At 38.1% G+C, this 22,057-nt stretch overlaps 1 protein-coding gene and 1 non-coding gene across 2 annotated transcripts; both read left to right on the forward strand.

The window, feature by feature from the left end:
* On the forward strand, positions 1-7,982 carry LOC109845764 (TNF receptor-associated factor family protein DDB_G0290965). The gene is given in 7 exon segments (XM_020415034.1): positions 1-6; positions 397-622; positions 625-687; positions 690-929; positions 932-964; positions 967-1,439; positions 6,869-7,982. Coding segments are annotated over 7 exon segments (1,926 nt in total). The 3' UTR covers positions 7,754-7,982.
* Positions 17,648-17,720, forward strand: TRNAE-CUC. Its single transcript has one exon. It is a non-coding gene; the product is annotated as a tRNA-Glu (tRNA).

A 22,057-nucleotide genomic window follows, 5' to 3' on the forward strand; every position in this document is an offset into this window, starting at 1 on the left:
ATGCCTGTAAATAAATGGGACCAATAGTCTTGTGTATATTGATTTGGTAGTGATTAGTTTTTGCTATTATCATAGGATAATTAGTCCTGTATACTTTCGAGAGAATTTTAATTTTTTGATTAGCGTTCGCTAAACATACGAGACTAATAGTCTCATGTATTTTAAACATCAAAATTTTTAAAATTGACCATTTTTTGACCAGTTTTGATGAGCTGAACAAAAGAGATGGATTTTACTAACTATTTAGCAAAATAATTACTTTTGCTAATTATTTTTTTAAAAGGGTAAATTTTAAAAAAAATTTCCGTTCTAAAATATGGTAGTAACGTAACTGGGGGTATGTATGCATTTTAGTAATCTGCGCCCCTTTCCCCGCGGGCGCCCCCACAATCCCAGAGGGTCCCACCAGAAACAAACAAATTAACCGGTTCAAAGCCCACCGAAGAATTCGCACCCCCAACTTGTCCCCCCGATGGATCTCGTCCGACGCGTGGCCCGCGACGACTGACGCGGCCCCACCCCGACCCCGCCGCCGCCCCGACGTGGCCCCGCCTCCGTGGATCTCCTCCCCTGCCCCCACTCGACTCGGAGCTGGTCCACAAGCTCGCCGGCCTCCTCCTCCCGCGCTATCCACCGCCGCCGTGGACTCGACGCCGGGCGACCCCTTCAACTCCCCCTCCTCTGTCGCCTCGACCTCCCCCGCGACCTCGTCGACCACCTCCTGTCCCTCTCCCTCACGTTCATCCCCAACCTAGCCTCCCTCGCCGTGGACCCGCCACCCCATCCCCTCTCCTCCTCCTCGCCCTCCCGACCTCGACGACCCCCTCGACGTCGTCTCCACCTCCTCGACCTCTTCTCCTCCCCCCGCCGCTCCTCGTCGCCGCGCCTCTCCGTCTGGATCCTCTCCGACTCCCGCGACGACAAGATCGACTCCTTCGCCACACCATGTCCTCCTCCTCCTTCTGGACCTCGACCGCCGCCAGTCCCTCGCCGACCAGGTCCTCAAGAACATCGACTACAAGAACCGCTTCCACTGCAACCGCAAGTTCACCTCCCAACCCGACCTCGACCTCCACAAGGCCCACTGCGACTTCCGCCCCGTCCAGTGCCGCAACGACGGCTGCATGGTCACGTACTGCAAGCTCCACGAGGAGAAGCACGACCAGGTCTGCGCGTACAAGGTGCTGGACTGCGAGCAGAGGTGCGGGGAGAGGATCGTGAGGAGGGAGATGGACCGGCATTGCATCACCGTGTGCAGGATGAAGATGATGAACTGCCCCTTTTTCCAGGCGGGGTGTGGGTCGGTGTTCCCGCAGGGGCAGGTTGAGGAGCACTGCAGGGAGTTTCTGAGGGGGCATTTGGTTTGCGTGATGGGGGTCAAGAATGAGGAGGGTTTGGAGAGGGAGGAGATCGAGAGGCGTGCCGATACCTTGGACAAGGTATTGAATTTTTTTTCTTTCTATATTTTGATTTGCGATGGTTGATTCATTATGTCACTGTTGTGGTGAAATTGGCAGCTCTATAGTGCTTGTAAATTGTTTATGGTAATCATTTTACTTGAATGAGTCTGCAGTTCGGAAAAAAGTTCTAGTTGTCCATATCTGCTAGACAGCTGGTATCAAAAAGGAGAATAACTTTTAGATTATTTGGTGTGCAGCAACTATCTAGCGGACACAGATCAATTGATGTTTCTCCTGCAATGCATGATATTGAGTTTTCTTGGAATAGAGTTAGATTCTTGATGCTTGATTCATTAATATCTTGATGTTATTATCGTTGTGAATTGGCAGTTGTAAATGCTTGTAAATTGACAATCGATTTGTTTAGATAAGTTCATGTTTACTGGATAGTTGGTGTGCAAAGAGGAGAAATACTCTTGGATTATCGCACTAGTAATTCACAAACTCCTCCGATTTTGGACTGGTCCAAATGTAGACAACCTTAGTGCATCAAGTATCTGATGGACATGGATCACTGGATAGTTTCTCTTGGAATGCATGGTATTTTGATGCTTACGTAGATTTTAGACTGGAAATGTGGATGAACTGTTTATAGATTGTATTTTTATAGTTTAGTAAATTGTTTTGCTAATAGTTTGTTACTACTCATGTGAAGTTGAGTTGTAGATTCTAGTTTTATTCAGAAATGTGAAATTATATGTTTGCAATTAATGATAGACTATGCAAGCTTCTGATCCTTGCCATATTTGCACACATGCATGCAAACTTGTTGTTTGTCACTGGTCTTTTCAGCTTGTGGTAAAAGTTATTACTTATTACAATCCAAGTCTCCTGGCCTATAATTTAGTTTGCTTTGAGTGAATTTATTAGCCAAGGATAACTTAGGTATCTTTACTTTGAAATAGTAGATAGGCCATTAGAGAATTTTTTTTTCCAATTTCAATTTGAATACTGCTCAATCACTCACTACTTGGTAAGAAACAATCCTTTGGGGCTCACAAATTTGTGGTATGAATTGCATGTTGTGTTGATACTAGATTAATAGGATAAATAAGTGTACTAACTTAATCTATGTGATTAGTAGCCTTAGATTATTAAGATAAAGATGAAGTAATGGTGTGAAAGCAAAATATTATGAAGGGAGAGCTAGTTGGGTGTAGATATCTTCTTGAATGTGATTTTAGCTCATTAGGTCTGTTTGAAGTTGAGAAAAGTCTAGTTTGCAAGTCAAATTACACAACCAATGAACTGGTTTTTCAAACGATACTAAGATTTGCAATCAGCTTTTGCTTTCTTGGATCTTTTTTCCACAAATCTGCAACAAAAGTAATAAACATTCTTCGAGCCCAACCATAGTGAAAGCCCGAGGCTCAATCTTTAGGACTATTTGCTGAGGAGCATGATGGTGTTTATTTCTCTTGTTTCATTTTGGAATTTGGAAGAAGTCGAGCAGTGTCAGGGTAATACAAGTATACAACTGCTCTTACCTAAAATATAGAACTGTTTATAGTCCTCCAACTGACATTGCTCGTACTTTTTTTCCTGCATCTTTCCTTGAACATCACCTCCCAATCCTTGTAACATGAAACTGTTGCATTGGACATGAATTCATATGCTGCCATCTTAAGGAAACCCTTCATGTCTCCTTCTTGTATCTATATAACCGGAGTACATTACTGTTTTCTGCACCATCTATTCTCTAGACATAAACAATTGCCCCTTGAAAAATTCTGAGTTGCCAACAGAATGCACATTGTCAACCAATGAAATATGTGGTTTCCTCCTAGCCGTTTACATGGCTGAGACTGGAAAATCTAAAATAACATTACCTTGTCTGCCTTACTATCAAAACATCTTCTTGAAACTTTTTTCTTTTTCATAGACTGTATCTGATTTATCAAGCATCTTTCAGTCTTGTATGAATAATGAATTAACATTGAGGATGCTTGTGATAAAGGGAACCATAAATTAGGCACATGTGCTTCCTGTTATGTAGCAGTTTGTTGTTTCTGGAAGTGGTAAAAGCAAGATTAGGATGTAATAGGAAACACTATGGTATTCACCATGGTAAGACAAATAAATTCTACCTCTCATGACACAGATCATTATGTTAAGCTTATCTATGACTGTTTATATTAACCTTACACCATCTCAGCCTAACATATAGATATGTTGTCTTGTAAGTTGGTTATTTGTGTTGATGCTGAAGGTTTGCAGAGATGCAATGAGATGAATCTAATGGTATTTCTATCTTGTTATGTCCCTACAGTAAGTAGGCTAAGGATAGAAAAATGTCTTTGCTGAGTGATCATAATTATGCTTCCAGCAGATAATAATTTTCAACTAAAATGATAGAGGCTACTTTCTAAATAATAGTATTGACGGTTTGTAGCATCAATTTGGAACTGGGAGCAACATTAGAGCTGGGAATATAAGAAAATAGAACGACTAATAGGCTTCATTATCATATACTGGCCATATACTATTCTAACAGTCCTTAATTTTTTGCATTTGCTTAATTATCATTTCCTGGGCTGTAAATGTCCACTTTGAGTCATAGGCATTAAAACAAACCTGTGGCATTTTTATAATAGTGCAGAGTACAAGTCCATAGAACTTCTTACCTTCTATAAGTTGTAAGGTGTTACCAAGGAAAAATATAAGATCCCATTTGACAATTACCAAGATAGCCATCTGTGTCATTGTTCTGTTTGTTTTCTTAAAAAATGCTTTGTACTGTGAAAACATTCTTGTATGATTGCAATTTGACTCCTCAATTCCACCAAAGGAAAATTTCTTCGTGTGCGAGAAGCTCTGTATGACCCTCATTTTGTAACTATAAATGTTGAACTTGGTTTACTAAAAGCAAATGCATCTGGTACAACAGGAATCATTATCGGGAACCCAGTTAGTTTACATCGAGAATTCTCTTAAAAAAAAGAAAGGGAAAAAACAGAAAAAAAGGAAAAAGAAAAACATAAAAAGAAGAAGAAAGGTCCACATTGAATAATTCTTAGATACAGTTGTGATTTTAGATCATTTTGTAAATTTTGGATGTGATGGAATAGGCTAAAACTTAGCCTAAGCATCTCAAATGATTATGGCTTACATTGAGGAGGAATTGGATGAAATTACATCAAAAGTTAGGAATAAAGCTAGAGCAAATTATGCAAAAGTGTTCATGGATCCAACCTCAACACGTGACATAAGAAGGTGCCCGTTACAATGTGGCATTGAAGCTGAATAATGGCACTGAAACTGTGTAATATCTTTGAAGGGCAAAGATTTGTGCAATCTATCAGTTGCTTTTTGTAGCAGTTTTCTCTGCTAAAATTATAGTGTAGAAACTCCTAGGAAAATTGTACAATGAGTTAAATATATGAAGAGAATAAATTATAAGCTTTTAATGCTATATCTTTATCGAAAAATGATTGTCAAGTCTACAATAGCATGCTGATACAGTAGGAGCATTTTTAGAATTTGAAATTGATGGTGTGATGGAATATTTCCGCGAGATTCACATCATGACGACCGATATATTGGAAAATGCCTGCTTGACGACTTTTGAGTTATATTAGAGAGATTATCTCAAGGGGCTAATTGTTGCAATCATTGTTTTAAATATTCCTAACATAACTTGTACATCGGCAGACATATATTTTTCTAAGCAAAACGATATAGTTTAATATCCTTCACCATGTTTGGCAATGTTTGGGCGATATATCCCTAGCATGACCGATACTTCTGCTGATATGTTAGCCGACTTGTCCTTTTATATGGCTTGTCGCGAACAATATAGTTCTACAAAATTCTTTAATATTATTTGCAAAATCTAGCCCTAAGATGTTTTTAAAGCAAATTCTAGTTGGCTATTTTCCCTTAAATTTTTTTTACAATTGGTTAATGATCCTAAACATATATTATTTAGATTTTTGTATGCTTACATTTCTTTAAGTATATTTAGATTATGTTTTAGGACATTATGTTATAATGCACATCATCCAATATGAGTATATGACACTCTAATATTTACTACATATCCTTGATATTTTCCCAATATCCACAATCTGAGATGGATTTTCGCCGTCCAATATTTCTTCGATATTCGATATTTAAAACCTTGATTGCAATTACAGTCCTCTAGTATTTGAATGGGAGACATCAGGGCATAGGCATACATATGATTTCTTTCCTCAGCAATTTGGGATGGCATTTTTATCAAGTGAGGTCAACAAGTACATTTGGTTTATTTTGTTATCTTTAAGTTAAGCTTTAGTGAATTATTGTCTGCACAGAAATTGAAGTTCTGTAGAAGAAACTGAGCTTTAATAGTAGATAGATTTTTCTACTTAAAGCTAGGAATGGTGAAAGCTAGTGATTAATACCATTTGCTAAGAAGGTTCAGTTAAAATTTAGCAAGCTGGGAAAAACGCGACGCCTTTGAGGATTCATAATTGGTATTGAAGACAACAATGCCTACTTTTCTTGTATATTATATGCCATTTGGTTTTGGTTTTGGTTTTGCATTGTGAATGCTTTATGACTTGGTTGAGGTTGTCTCCTATTTAAAGGAGCAGGTCACATGATAGGTTTTAATCTTCTTTAATTAAATAGAATGTAAACCAAGCGTCTGAGGATGCAGTTAGGTGAGCGGGTGAGTGGTCTTTGGAGAGTGATTAATGTGCGATAAAAGAGGTTTCCCCCCTTTCTCTTTTGAGAGATGGATTTCAGTCTCAGTACAATCTGATATAGGCTATAGCGTGTGAGACTATTTCCTGATACAGAATTGTTCCTTTTATGGGTTGTAATTCCACAGTATAGTTTGAGCTTCCAGGATAATATCGCTATAGTTAGAGATTGTTAGTCAACAAAGAAGAAGAAATGTAATCCTATGATGAAACACAAAGATAAAATGATTTAAGTTAGTGAATATTTTTTATTTATAATCTGTATCAAGTTTCGTGAAGTTTATAATTGTTCTAGTATATGAGGAATTGAATTTAATCGCATGAAGATGATTTTGACTCTAGTGACTCATTCCAACGTGATGCTTTCTGCCTCTTATCAAACAAACCTCATGGTTTTCAAACTGCCGCTCCTCAACTGTGCACCTTTACTTCTATCTATTTTATGAATATTATTTTGTAATGGAAATTGATGCAGTAACGAATGAATCTGAATGCTGGTGATACTTCATTATAGTTGTTACCGTCGTCAAAAAGATATAATTTAATCTTATAAGAAACAAGTAAACAATACAGTTTTCAGTTTTATTATGTGATTGTGTATCTAGTTGTTTTTTTGTTCACTCCTGCAGAAAAGTTGCAATTTTAGAATTACAGAATTTTTGATTGTTAACTGCTTGTAATTTGGAATATGTGCTGCTGAATATTGTATTCTTTTTCCAGTCCCAGTTTCGGGATGAACTGTCAGAAGCTACGAATGTGAGGCGTCTAACTTTGGCAATCAAGAGGGTAGAAGCAAAGATGAAAAAACAACAAGAACTTGACAAGGAGAACATTCAGAAAGAGCAGGCTCGCAACATAAAGAAGCAAGAAGAACTGTATAAGGAGAAAATTCAGAAGGAGCAGGCTGACAGTATAAAGAAGCAAGAAGAACCGGACAAGAATATGATTCAGAATGAGCAGGCAAATAACGCTGAGAAACAACAAGAAGCCAATAAGAATAGCATTCAGAACGAGCAGGCTAAAAACATAGAGCCACAAGAAGATTTCGATAGCATTAAGAATGAACAGGATGACAACATAAAGCAACAACAGCTAGAGCTCGGTGAGGACAACATTAAGAATGACCAGGTTAGCCTCAGAGAGCAACAACAAGAACTTCATAGCATTCAGAGCGAGCAGGCTAATGATTTGGAGCAAAAACGAGAAGTCGACGAGGATAGCTATCAGAGTGAGCAGCCTAACATTCAGAAGGAAGAGGCTAAGGACATGAAGCAGCAGCAAGAATTTTATGTGGAAGCTGACAACATGAAGCAAAAAGAAGAACTCTATATGGATAACATTCAGTGTGAACAGACTAATGACAGAAAGCAACAAGAACTTAGTGAGGATAGCTTTCAGATTGAGCATCCTAACATTCAGAACGAAGAGGATAACCACACGAACCAGCAAGAACTCGATGTGGACAGCATTGAGCATGAGAACGCTAAGAACATGAAGAAGCAAGAAGTAGATGTGGATAGTGATCAAAATGAGCAGGCGAACATCGTGAGGCATGAACAGAAGCTCGATAGTGACAATGTTCGGAATGAGCAGGCAAATATTTAGAATGTGCAGGCTGAGCAGTGAGCACCAGGTTTACGGCTGGCAAAATCTGTTTGTTCCTTTTCTTCTCTATACTATCTTTTTGACAAAGTATTTGGTACAGTTAATCGTTTTTTGTTTTCAAGAAAGAAATATTATAACGTAACTCCAGTTTTCTCTGCTTATTTTCTCGGTTTGTGTAAAACATTACACTACAAAATTCATTCATTTTTAATGTATCTGTGATTTTTTTCTGAATTCTTGTAAACTCCATTTTCTCTGCTAATTTTCTCGGTTAGTTGTAACATAGTACAATATAAAATTCGTTCATTTTTATGTATGTGTGGTTTTCAATCTGAATCCTTGTGATGCATTTGGGGTTTGTAATAATATTGTTTGACAGTTTGAGTGATCGATGGTTGGACCTTTGGTCGTTGGTGTAGTCTTGAATGAGCAGGTCTATTTCTGTGTTTCGCTTTAAACCTTTGGGAAAAAAACTATATGCGGTCTACAACAGTTTGGCTTTCGAATTTTGATTTATGTCTAGATTCAGTGTCTACATCACTATATTAAAAAATACATAATTTCTGATAGCAATTAACGAGAAGAGGTTTTCTATAGTTTTGTCCTATGGCGAACTGATTCCAGATAACCAACTGGTGTTCTGATCTTTTGTGCAAACTGAAGCCCATACACCATCAAGTTAATCAAGTTGAGAAAAATTAAGATGAAGAACTAAAGTTGCACAGCGAGTAAATTATCAGTGGCTTCTCTCACTAAATCAGATTTTTAAATACGATTTATATATATTTCATTTTCTCTCGTGCTTAAAAAACGCAGTAAGGCCCTCCGCTAAAAGGTTCATAGGACAAAGCCCAAATGATATCAAGAGTTCTGAGCCCGGTCTAACTAGGCCCATGAAAAGAAGAAATTACGTTAGCAATTAATATACCCTCAAGTTATGAAGATCGTTTAATGGTGATGCTAGCTATCATTTCATTTAGCCTCCACTTTTACGTACGTCCAGCACAATTTCTGTTAACATTTTAATAAATGAATAAAATAACAATATAAATATTATCAGATGGCGATCGATTGGTTCGGAAAAGCCTGCAAGCGACAGTAATCGCCGGCGGAATGATATTGGAGACCAGGCGAACAAATTAAGCCTTGTATTTTGAACGAGAAATTATTTTCCGAAAGGGTATATTACTTAATTAGAGTGGGCTTTGGATCACTGGGTCCCAGCCAAATTAAGACCCTCCCATGGTCAATTCTGGGCTTTAGTGATTCATGTTGTATTTGCACCTGGCCATTAGCTCAGTATTTTGTTTGTAATGATAAGTTTAATCAATTGCCCTGAACTTTGCTTAATTTAATTTGATCCGAAATTATTGAAAATATTCCCCCCCTCGATAAATGAATATATTTCCATTAATATGTATCAAATGGATACAGTTATAATACACACATGACGTAACTAATTTAGTTATACACGCCTATACAAGTGTATGTTTTACTATTGATATTTATAATCCACACCGTTCATTGTGATATATTGCATTCAAAACTTTGGGGAGATAAGATATCACATAGATTTAATATTTCTGGTTTACGCATCTAATGGTCTAAAAATGAATGGTCTGTGAAGATCTCAAATGACAATTAGTTGGAGTTGCTTAAATTATAGGTAGAAAATTCCGGGCCACATGATTTTTGATCCACTAAGATTTGATGGCACGTAGATAATAATGGACGACTTCGATTTACATTATAGTAACGCAAAGATGTATTTTTATACATGCCTATAACTAAGATCGTTATACTCTATGTATATTGTAACCCTAACCATATGAAAGTTCTGGGCGCAAATGTTGGATTCTTATCTGTGGAAATTATTTCAGATTGAAGTGCGACGAGTATATATGTTATGAGTCTATATGTATTTCCAATAAGCCCTATCACCCCATTCAAGACAAAATATCATACTCTAACGATTTCACATTCAAATTTTCCATCTCAAATATTAAAACTTCTTTCAGAAAAGGAAATATATATTTTTGCAACAACGGATTGAATTTCCCCTTAATTAAAGGCTCAATCAAATATAAATAAATGAAATCTATCCACATATTTTCAGTGTGCAACCAAAATCATCAAAGAGAGAACTGACATTTTTTTTTTTCCAACAATGTAAAATCAAATATCAACGAACTATATTCACATATTTTCAATATACAATCAAAACCCTCAACGAAGAGTTAAATCACATTCCATCACCATTTCTGGTATACTCTCAAGTCTTGACCCCCATGACCAATTACAAGCTCTATTACTCCTATTTCCGCTATTTCTTGATGCAGTACTCACATGATATGAAGCTAATAATATCTCATTTATCGACAATATATCTTTGTTTCTTAACTTGCAGTAGCAATTCCTCCAACTGTTTCTTGCTCATCTTTATCGTTACTCTTTCGGCCTTAGAGTGTTTCAGGCTCTCTTGGTGCTCGTCGGCCGGAGTCCCGATCTCCGTCGTCTGCCCGTGATCTCACTGGTTTGACACAGTTTCCCATTCTTCGCTCTTTTCGTTCAAAATAGCGAGAGAAAAAAAAATAGAATTTATTTGCTTTTGATTTAAGTTGGAGATCTTTTTGTTAAAATATTTTCAAAGGAATTTGATATCTGTGGAAGTTATCATTGTTATCATTCTATGGGGTACTTATATATAGAGAGGAAGAGAGAAGACGTTAGGGACGTTAGGCAGCCAAAAAGGATTAGAAATTGTCAAAGTCAAGGTATTAAGGAGAGCAATATATATATGCACGCAATTAAAATGATGCGCACGTGGCAGTTTCATGGAATTTCTATATAAGAAATCAGTTCAACGTACAATTTGAATTTAAGCCACTAGCTCTGTCTCTCTCTAAAAAAATGAAAAAATGAAAAATAAAAGGGAAAATTCATTTGGGTTAATTAGGGTTGCTGCATCTGAACAAAAACATCGTTTATTGTAATTTGTTTGATGACTGTAATCAGACATCATTTGCTTGACTTCATTGTGGAGAAATCAGGAAAAGAATCAGAAAAACCAGAAAAACTGGCATAAGTCGACTCATGCACTGTGCACGAGTCGACTTACGATCTGCAGCCGAATTGTGATTTTAGCCTCTGTCAAGTCGACTTAGCATGACTGTTAAGTCGACTTATGGCAAGTCGACTTAACAGTCTGTTAAGTCGACTTATGAAGTGTTCTCCAGTTGTTGATTTTCTCTCTGTCAAGTCGACTTGTGAGCTCTGTTAAGTCGACTTACGACGGGTTTTTTTGCATACGTAGGTTTCCTATTTGCAGTCTGATTGGGGTTTTGTTTTGGTATAAATAGGGAAACGATTTGTGAGGTTAAAATATCAGAGATTGAGGAATCTTTTGAGCATTGTGAGAGGGAGATATTATGAGCAAGGTGAGATCTTTGGTTGAGGGTTAGTTTGAGAGAATTTGTGTGATTGTAACCCTTTGTACTCTCCTTGATTTAGTGAAATCTCCCCATCCTCTCCCCGTGGACGTAGGCAAATTGCCGAACCACGTATATCTCTGTGTTTGGATTGATTTGGCTTTATTGGTTGGATTTGTGCAAGAGTTTGTCTTTCTTCTACTCGTGATCACAGGTTCGTTGTGAGTTCGTGCAAGGCTTCCGCAAAGGCGCGCGACAAGTGGTATCAGAGCTCAGATTCAGATCTAGGGTTTTGGATTAGGTGGAGGAAGATTCAGTTTGAAGCTTGGTTCTTGGAGTTCTAGGCTTTGGTGGAGTTAGGGTTTGAAGTTGCCGTTGAAGATCTCGCTTTCCTCGTGTGGTTAGGAGTTCTATTTGGAATCCAATCTAGGGTTCAGTTGGGTAATTTCTTATTCTTTCAAAGTTTGGATCTTTCTCTACAATTTGGAAGTTGTGATTATGGGTGAAGTAATTGGTGAAAGCAGCAAGATGACAGGCACAGTTCAAGTGGGTTTTCAGAACACTAAGATTAGTGTTGTGAAATATGACGGCAAGATCAATTTTGGTTTGTGGATGAGCGACGTACAGGATGCGCTCAATGCTCAAAATCTGGAGGAGACCATCATGGTCGATGTGAGGCCACCTAAATATGAAGAGGCGATATGGGAAAAGATGAATCGAAATGCTTGCGGGGTGATCAGGTCCTGTTTGGAACAGGAGCTGAAATACGATGTGATTGGGGTGACGTCTGCGATGAAGATGTGGGAAATTCTCAACAATAAGTACCTTACGAAGAGTGTTGAGAACCGGTTGCACTTGCTGCGAAGGTTATTCAGATTCCAGATGTCCAGAGGTACCTCGCTTGCGGCTCATGTGAACAACTACACTAAGTTGTTGTCGGACTTGGCGAACGTGGATGAGAAGATCACAGATGAGTACAAGGCTATTATTCTTTTGGGCTCCTTACCGGATGAGGAGTATGATACCTTCGTGCTTACGTTGCTGAACGGGAGATCTTCTATCACTTATAGTGAAGTGACTAACGCATTGACGAACTATGATTTGAGGAGGAAGGATAAGGAGACTTCCCGCGCTAGTACTTCAGGAGAGGCCTTGTCGGCGAGAGGTAGAAGCTCATATCAGAAAGGTGGAAACAGAGGGAGGTCAAAGTCAAGAGGTCGTCACCAGCTTGGAAAGAATCAATGTGCATTCTGCAAGGAGCAGGGACATTGGAAAAGAGATTGCCCGAAAGTCAAAGAAAAGGAGAATAGCAAGAATAAGGGCCCGAAGGCCAATGAGGTGAATGTTGCGAAAGGCGATGATTCCGATGATTCGAGCTTTTCTCTTTTGATTACTCCGGAGGTGAACCATTTGGATGCATCGGAGTGGATGCTTGATTCTGGCGCTACTTATCATGTGACTCCTAGGCGAGATTGGTTCTCATCATTTGAGAGACTCGATGGGGGTGTTGTGGTCATGGGAAATGATCAATCCTGTGGCGTTCGTGGGATAGGTACTGTGAGGATTCGGATGCACGATGGAGTAGTCCGTGAGCTGAAGGAGGTGAGATTCGTTCCTCAACTTAAGAAGAATCTTATCTCAGTGGGGGCTTTGGAGGCGAAGGGATTCAGGGTGACCTTTGAGGATGCTGTAGCAAAGGTTACTAAGGGATCTTTGGTGGTGATGAAGGGAGTCCGAAATCATAATTTATATTATCTGAAGGGGAGCACCGAGATTGGCCAGGTTGCTTCGGCGATTTCAGAGGCGGACATGAGCAGACTTTGGCACTACAGGCTAGGGCATACAGGTGAAAAGTCACTGCAGGCATTGTGCAAGCAGGGGCTTTTGAAGGGAGCCAAGAGTGGTAAAGTAGAATTCTGTGAGCACTGTGTACTTGGCAAGAAGACGAAGGTGAAGTTCGGGACGGCCATTCATAGGACGAGGGGCATCTTGGACTACGTGCACACAGATGTTTGGGGTCCTACTAAGACGGCATCACTTGGTGGTCGACATTGGTTCGTCACGTTCGTTGATGACTATTCTAGGCGATGTTGGGTGTACACCATGAAGCATAAGAGTGAAGTCCTAGTATGCCACCTAGAGAATGATTAATTTATATGATGAATCATCCCTATTAATGTCATAATACAATTTAGGGGATCGTACCATCTGAACTCTAAACTAAATAAGAGAGAGTGACATATACATCATCAGGATTGGTGATATATATCTGATATATGTGTTAGGAGTATCTCATGTCTATTCGGTTTAATGCGTAGTTTTGGAGTCTAGCAAAGATATGAGATGAAATTTAGTCCACAATGAAAAAAATAGTTAGATCTCGTGATTTAGTTAAAGGCTAATAATTTTCGAGCCCTAATCGTCATCCAATTAAACTATGACACGGTGATATTGGAAATTTGTATGTTCTAAATAAAAATTCAGATATCATATAATCATATTTCTGGACACATGATAATAATTTGTATCTTTTGATCTTACAATTTGTTTAACCATTGATTAATGAATATCAATATTTCACAATAAAATAAAAGTAAGATACTTTATGAATCTTATGAGATCTTAATGACATGAATTAAGTGTAGTTCTCCTTCTTCTTTCTTTCTTGCATTATACATCACATTCTAATGTATTTTACATTTAAAAAAAAGAAAAGAGAAAGAAAATACAAATTTCTACTCATGATCTTCTTGCAAACACTCTAAGCATGCCCTCCATGGTTCCTGTTGATGTTAATGATTACACAGTCAATAAAAATTGTTGGATGAGAGGTGAAATTGATGAGGGGCCGTTTCATTCCCTGAATATCCGGTTCTGAGTTGAGTGGTCGAAGCCTGCACAAGTAGCAACTCATGAGAGAACAGGGACTGGTTCCTTCGTGGTTCCTCCGACGATCAAGTCAGCTGGTGAACTTGAGTGGTGGAAAATAAAGAACTGTGAGAATTCTTGTATGCGATGTTATTAACAGATGTAGTTTAGAATAGTTTAGATCAGAGAATAGATCTTAGAAGATCAGCCCCTTTCATGTCAGAATAGTACCTCTATTTATAGTGATGATATAAGGGTAGAATCGTCACTTCGGTCGAGCACAGGATGACAGTGAAGAAGCATGGGCTGGCGGCTACGTCAGCACTTACTTTACAGGTGTCGGCTGATGACTAGGGGAGAAATCACTTCCGCATTAAATGAGAAGCGATTGGAGGCATGGCGGTGCTGTCGTGTTCCGATGAGTCATGAAGATTATCGGAGCTAGAGGCATGATGACACTTGTCAAGTATTAAATGCGATGCTGACACGTTTGTTTGTGGGAGAGGCTCAAGGCTGAGGCCGTCATTTGACTTAGCCGAGAAGTAACACCTCTTGAGTCTACCCCAAAATGGTGTCGAATAGCTGGTCGAGTGAGTTCGTAGCGAGTCGTCTTCGACAAGAGGACCAACAAGTCCTGCCATTCGAGTTGCCATGAGGGAATGCGGACTCGGCGAGTCGGCTAAGTTGGAATCCTTGTTGGTCTTTGGCCGCCAATTTGATTGGGACATTGCATACAAAAGTACACTTGTCCGTTACTGGCAAAGGGTCACACTATGACGATTGAAAATACCATAACAGTTTCCGAATAATGTTCATTGTTGACAAGCCTTGCATTACTAATGATCTCAACTCCTCCTCTGTGATTATAATCTTTATCCTTGTTGATGGAGCTTCACTTGGATATTCTTCGTTTGAATCCTTAGTTTCTTGGGATTTTGTCATCTTTCTCCACGACCTTCGTGATATTTTTACGAACTCCTCCTCTGAGTCCCATGGGTCGTCGTCGTCTGCCCAATGTCTCTCTGGCTTGAGGCAATTCCCATTCTAATTAATCTCACTCTATATTTTTTTCCTCTTTTATTTTTTTGGCGCAAATGAGATTTGAGTTTGTAACTTTGGATTGCACGTAGTTGGTTATGGTATGGGATTATACAGAGAATGGGGAAGTATTAAGCAGAATGTTATAGAATACTGTGATTTTGATGGTTATGATTAAGACCAGAATGGTAGATTAATAAATTCTATTGCTCATACTTTAATTTACTCTCTGCTAACAGCATCCTTTTCATACTTGCATGCATGATACTTTCCACAGTTTTGATGCTGATCCTCGCTATATGTACTTATTAGCAACAGTTAACCCATTTTTATGCTATATGAAAATATAAATAGAGTTCTACTGGTCATACTTTTGTGCTTTGCTTATAACATCGTTTTCATACTTTGCGTGGTACTTTTTATATTTTTGATGTAGATCCTTGCTAGACTTTGAAACACTTTATCCTTCGTATAGGACCACTTTTATGCTATATGAAGAATCATTATTTTTTTTCGGACTCTGTTTTCAGTAGCCCATTTATGTAAACTATAATTAGTTGCAAGTTATATACATGGTAATTACTCTAAATCCCCAAAAACTTTTGGTATTTTGTAGTAAACCCCCGATTAGTTTCAAAATCGCATTAAACCCCCAATAACTTTTGGGGTAAAACCCAATATCTATTGGGTAAATCAAACTAAAACCCCAATAAGTTTCGGAATGTCTTTTTGTGTTGTTTTACTGCTCTAATTTATGGGGTTTATGTAAAAATTGTGGAAATTTATTGTTTTTTTTGCAATTCCAAACATTATTGAGCTTTTTATTTTTGTGATTTTGTAGAGTAATGATATGATGAGCTGGTGAGATGAGATCTTACCATGATATGGTCTAATCGGCTTATACAATTCATGATCTGTATCATAAATCTTGTTAGAAACAACATCAAACATATATGGTGAAATTTTCATATAGTTTGAAATATTATAGAATACGAATGAAACTAGTTTAGCATGTTGATTTTTCAAATAGCTTAATAACCCGTCCCTTTTGAACATAAATAAAATAACGATTATAAATTTCAAAACAATATAAATTTCTTCTACATATATATATATATATATATATAGGTCTTGATGAGTCCAAATCACGATGTGCGGTGCCCATCATCGTATCTGCAGGTAGCTTATGAGGCCAACTCACGATAAAAATTGTATCGCGATGCAGAGGAACACGGACTCGATCAAGTTTGTACGTAGCATGCATCACAACGCATATGTTACCAGAAGAAAGTATTGAAAATTTTGATCATAAAAGATTGAAAATCTCACCGATATCATTGGTCATCATGTAATGATAACTGTATTATAAAACTTATACTACTTAATGTACGGCCTATATGAAAAGGACGGGATCCGTTGTAGAATCTTTTGAGGTATTCAAGCTCGTCGAGAAGGGCGAGTGGGCAACAGGGCAAGGGTGAAGACTATCGGCGATATCGCCATGCGTGTTCATCGGGATTAACCAGCCTGTGGCTCTCCAAGCCGGGGGTTTCTTTGTATCCCCATCTCCTAAGAGAGAGCATTAATTTGCGCTATATATGATGCATACAAACTTTGGTTTGGGCTCGCGATTTGTTTGCACCATAGTACATATGATAAGTGCTGGGGCTTTTCACAAACTAGTGAAGAATTTTGTGAAATTGTCGTAGATGGTTCCTTTTCATGGAGGCAAACGTAACGAGAAACTGCGGAAGAAGCTCTCAATTTTGGTTGTTAATTTGATTTTTTTTTTTTTAAATTCACCCTGAACAAGGTGTGCATATATCCAAGTCTAGTAAACTTTTATTTATGTCTTGACTTTTGATAAAGGCACTTGATATATAAGAGGAAAATGGAGAGCTTGGATGGACGCTTGGAAACTTGCTTAATAACTAGTGATTTAATATTCTTGTAAGATATCATAAATATTCTTCTTGTATAGCAAAATATCATAAATGTTCTTATTCTCTTTGATGTACAAGAATTAGGTGATATCTTATTATTATTATTATGGTCTATATAGGACAGGCATATATATATATATTCCTCAAGTTATGCAACATTCGCGGCATGGAATTAACTTTAAATCCATGGTTGGATATATATCTTATTGAAATGTAATAATCCATATTTAGAGGTTTATTAGATGCAAAAGCGGCTGAATTGACATTTGTTGCTGCAGAAATGTATTTCCTTTGCAGACTAAGTATTTATTTATATGCAATTGCCAAATGCATGCTGTTCATGTTTTGAAGTCGACTTTACTTGAATATTAAGTAATATTAGCTGTTAATTTTTCAGTTAGTACAAGAACATGCTGCATTTTGCTGGAACCAAATCGGACGTAGTAGACATTGTACATTTTCTTTTTTCAAATGTTAGTCTAATAATCATTTCGAACTACCTTGTTGCTAACCAAACATTGGAAACAGAAATAATATGTTTTTTCTGTTGGCGGATCTCATCGATGTCCATCTGTGTAAATAGCGATTAATAAGATTTTTTCACTTCCACGCACAACTCCGTTGTAGTCTAGTTGGTTAGGATACTCGGCTCTCACCCGAGAGACCCGGGTTCAAGTCCCGGCAACGGAAGATTCAAATAATATTTTTTGCCGGCAAAGGAAGATTCAAATAATATTTTATCTTCTCTCCCCCCCCAAGTAAAACTCCCAAACACAGTGCAACAATTATCATTATTCTATATGAGTTTTCCTTGTTTTTCATTGACATTCTTACATTCTTTGTTTGTGTTCGTTTCTAAGCTTGAGATGTTGATTGTTAGGAGCTATATCCAGATATTTTGGATTTTACTGAGAAGTTATTTCGTTTAGATTAGATAGCTTTTGAAAGTAATGGGTTTGTCTAATGTTTTGATTTTAGAATTTGGAAAGTTATTTGTCCATTTGTTAAGAATAAGTGAAATTGAGTAGTTTCTGATTCTGATGAAAATGTTCCTTCTTTGTTCAACAATTAAAATGTTGGATTTAATCTAATAAATCTATTTGTGGGCACATATGATTAATCAATGTGTATTGCTATATTTCAGGATAACCCACTAAAGTGATCAATTAAGTTGGGTTAATTTGGTATTTAAATAAGTCATGGGGTTATATGTGCAGATACCAGGTTGTAATTGTGATTTATTGAGGGGCTAAATTACAAAAGTACAACATCTATAAATAAGGGGTTATGGTCCCTAACCTAGGGTTACATTCTCTAATTCTCTACACCCCCATCTAGCTAGAGAAATTCGGATTTAGAGAAACCCTAAGGTTAGAAGATCAAAACCCATCTCAAGCTCAAGCAATGGATTCAGGTATAAGCTTCCGCTCTTTTGATTATTTGTTAATCTCTTTGAATTAATCATGGCTATATGGTTTTAGATCTCAAGTTTCATGATGTAGATCTAACAAGTGGTATCAGAGCCACCTTGATTAATTCTTAGGGATTTAAGTTTTATTGGGTTTTTGATCATAAATCTCTGGTTAAAGATTCAATTTTTTGGGTTCAGATGAACAGTAAAATTTTTTGGGTTCGGATGAACAGTAAAATTTTTTGGGTTCGGATGAACAGTAAAATTTTTGTTCGGATGAACAGTAACGAAAAGTTCTTCGGATGAACAGTAACTGAAAAATCACCGGTGAACAGTAACTTTTTGGAATTTTTTGGATTTCCCTTTGATTTTTTCTTCAATTTTTCTTGGATCTGGATCAAGAAATTTTTTTCGATTCTGGATCTGGTTTTGAAAATAAAAATCAAGGAATTTTTTGGGTTTGGCGGCGGCGGTTTCAGCTTGAAACCCTAAGGGTTCATGGCGAAAATTAAGGAGGTGGTTACCTCAAACGAACCTCGCGTTCGTTCAATTTTAACCGAGCTTCGCGCTCAACGAACCTCGCGTTCGTTCTAAGGTGAACCTCGCGTTCAACTCAGGTGAGCGTCAAGCTCAATTTTAATGAATCTCGCGTTCGTTCTAAGGTGAACCTCGCGTTCAACTCAGGTGAGCGTCAAGCTCAATTTTGACGAACCTCGCGTTCGTGCTTCAGTCGAGCCTCGCGTTCGAGCTTCAGACGAAACTCGCGTTCGTACTTCAGACGAACCTCGCGTTCGTACTTCAGACGAACCTCGCGTTCGTGCTTCAGTCGAGCCTCACGTTCGTGCTTCAGTCGAGCCTCGTGTTCGAACTTCAGACGAACCTCGCGTTCGTACTTCAGACGAACCTCGCGTTCGTACTTCGGACGAACCTCGCGTTCGTACTTCAGTCGAACCTCACGTTCATTTTTTAAACGAACCTCGTGTTCGTTCCCAAGTTGAACCTCGCGTTCTTTTATCAAATGAACCTCGCGTTCGTTCATTTTCAGACGAACCTCGCGTTCGTGCTTAAGTGAGTCTCGTACTCAATACAGTCGAACCTCGCGTTCGAAGTTAAGGGAACTTCGTGTTCATTATGGTTAAGTCTCGGCTTTTCATGGGTCCACTTTGGTATACTTAATTTATTCAATTAAGTTATGGGCCCTAATTAAGCTGTGAGACCCCAATTAAGTTTTTGGAAATTCAGTTGATTTAAAATTTTTAATTTAAATCTAATTCGGTTTTTAATCAATTATTTAATTCAAATATTATGACACTAAGGTATTAAGGTTGTCTCTCACTCCAATTGATTAATTGAAACAAGAAGTTGCCAAAGTAACCTCTCTTGTGTAGATTGTTCATGAGGAATGTGAGATGTTTGTGTGTATGCTTTCGTGTAAATATTTAATCGGCCCAAAGGAAGGTTAATATTTATTTAGACTGTATACACATCTGCGATGATAAGCGTGTGACAATTATAAGGTTTACATGTGAATAATGAATCGATCCAAAGATAGTTTCATTATTTGACATGAGTTATTGTCAATGTTTGATCATTGCAACAAGGTATCACTTACAAGTTAATATTACTGTCCAAAGACTTAATATTAATGTTGTGCCGGTATCTTGGATGGGGATTGTCATTATTTGAATTTTATTGATTATGGTTATTGATGTGAGCATTCTTTTGTTTTATTTCAGCTAATGCATCTGCTGTAACAATTTCTGCTAACATCAACTCAATTCCCATGCTAAATGGGACAAACTTCAAGGTTTGGAAAGAGAACATATTAATTGTTCTTGGCTGCATGGATCTTGACTATGCATTAAGAACTGAACAACCCCAACCTCTCAATGCGGATAGCACTCCTGATGCAAAGAAGGAGCATGAGAAGTGGGAGCGTTCAAATCGCATGAGTCTTATGATCATTAAGCGCGGCGTTCCGGAAGCCTTCAGGGGCATAGAATCCGAAGGGATTACTAAGGCTAAAGATTTCCTTGCCGAAATTGAGAAGCGTTTTGCGAAAAACGATAAGGTAGAAACAAGCACGCTTTTAGCTCGCTTGATTTCAATGAAGTATAAGGGCAAAGGAAATATCAGGGAGTACATTATGGAAATGTCTCATATTGCTTCAAAGCTTAAGGCACTTAAACTCGATCTTTGTGACGAGTTATTAGTGCATCTGGTTTTGTTGTCTCTTCCTGCACAGTTTAACCAATTTAAGGTCAGTTATAACTGTCAAAAGGAGAAATGGACTCTAAATGAGCTCATTTCATACTGTGTGCAAGAAGAAGACAGGTTGAAGCAAGATAAGACAGAAAGTGCTCATTTGGCCTATGCCTCTAAGGATAAGGGCAAGAAAAGGAAGAATGATAAGGAAGCTGCTAAGGGTCCAGTTGAGAAGAAACAACATAAGGATAATCAGGGTTGTTTCTTCTGTAAGAAGCCTGGACATGTAAAGAAGGACTGTACAAAATATCACGCCTGGCGTGATAATAAGGGTACGTTCCTTGCTTTGGTCTGTTCTGAGGTTAATTTAGCTTCAGTACCTAGAAACACTTGGTGGTTAGACTCTGGTGCTACTACTCACATAAGTGTTTCTATGCAGGGTTGCCTGAGCTACCGAAAGCCAAGTGATGTTGAAAGACACATCTTTGTGGGCGACGGACAATCGGTAGATGTGGAAGCAATTGGGCACTTTAGGTTGTTGTTAGGAACTGGTTATTATTTGGATTTAAAAGATACTTTTGTAGTACCGTCTTTTAGACGGAATTTGGTTTCTGTTTCTGTATTGGACAAATCAGGTTATTCTTGTTCATTTGGAAACAGTCAATTCAGTTTATCTTTTAATTCAAATGTTGTGGGAACCGGTTACTTGAGTATTTATGACAACCTATATTTGCTTGATACAATTGCTTCTTACAATGAATCCTTGCATGTGGAATCACGTGGTACTAAGCGTAAATTAAATAAGGAAAATTCGGCGACATTATGGCATAAGCGCTTAGGTCATATCTCAAAAGGTAGAGTTGAGCGTCTTGTGTCTGATGGCATTTTGGATTCCCTTGATTTTTCGGACTTCGACGTATGTGTTGAATGTATCAAGGGAAAACAGACCAAAGTGAAGAGATTAGGTGCCAACAGATCTTCGGATGTCTTAGAATTGATACATACGGATATTTGTGGGCCATTCCCTACGGAATCCTGGAATGGTCAACAATATTTTATATCATTCATAGACGATTACTCACGTTATGGGCACCTATATCTTATTCATGAAAAATCTGAGTCTCTGGACATGTTCAAAGCCTATAAAGCTGAAGTTGAGAATCAACTCAACAGAAGAATTAAAACCGTCAGATCTGATCGTGGTGGTGAGTACTACGGTAGATATGATGGTTCAGGTGAACAACGTCCAGGACCATTTGCTAGATACCTAGAGGAATGCGGTATCGTCCCACAGTACACTATGCCGGGTTCACCTAGCATGAATGGTGTAGCTGAAAGACGAAACAGGACTCTTAAGGATATGGTAAGAAGTATGATTGCTCATTCTTCTTTACCAGAGTCACTCTGGGGA

Source organism: Asparagus officinalis, chromosome 6 (genome assembly GCF_001876935.1).
Source record: "Asparagus officinalis chromosome 6, Aspof.V1, whole genome shotgun sequence".
Lineage (NCBI taxonomy): Eukaryota > Viridiplantae > Streptophyta > Magnoliopsida > Asparagales > Asparagaceae > Asparagus > Asparagus officinalis.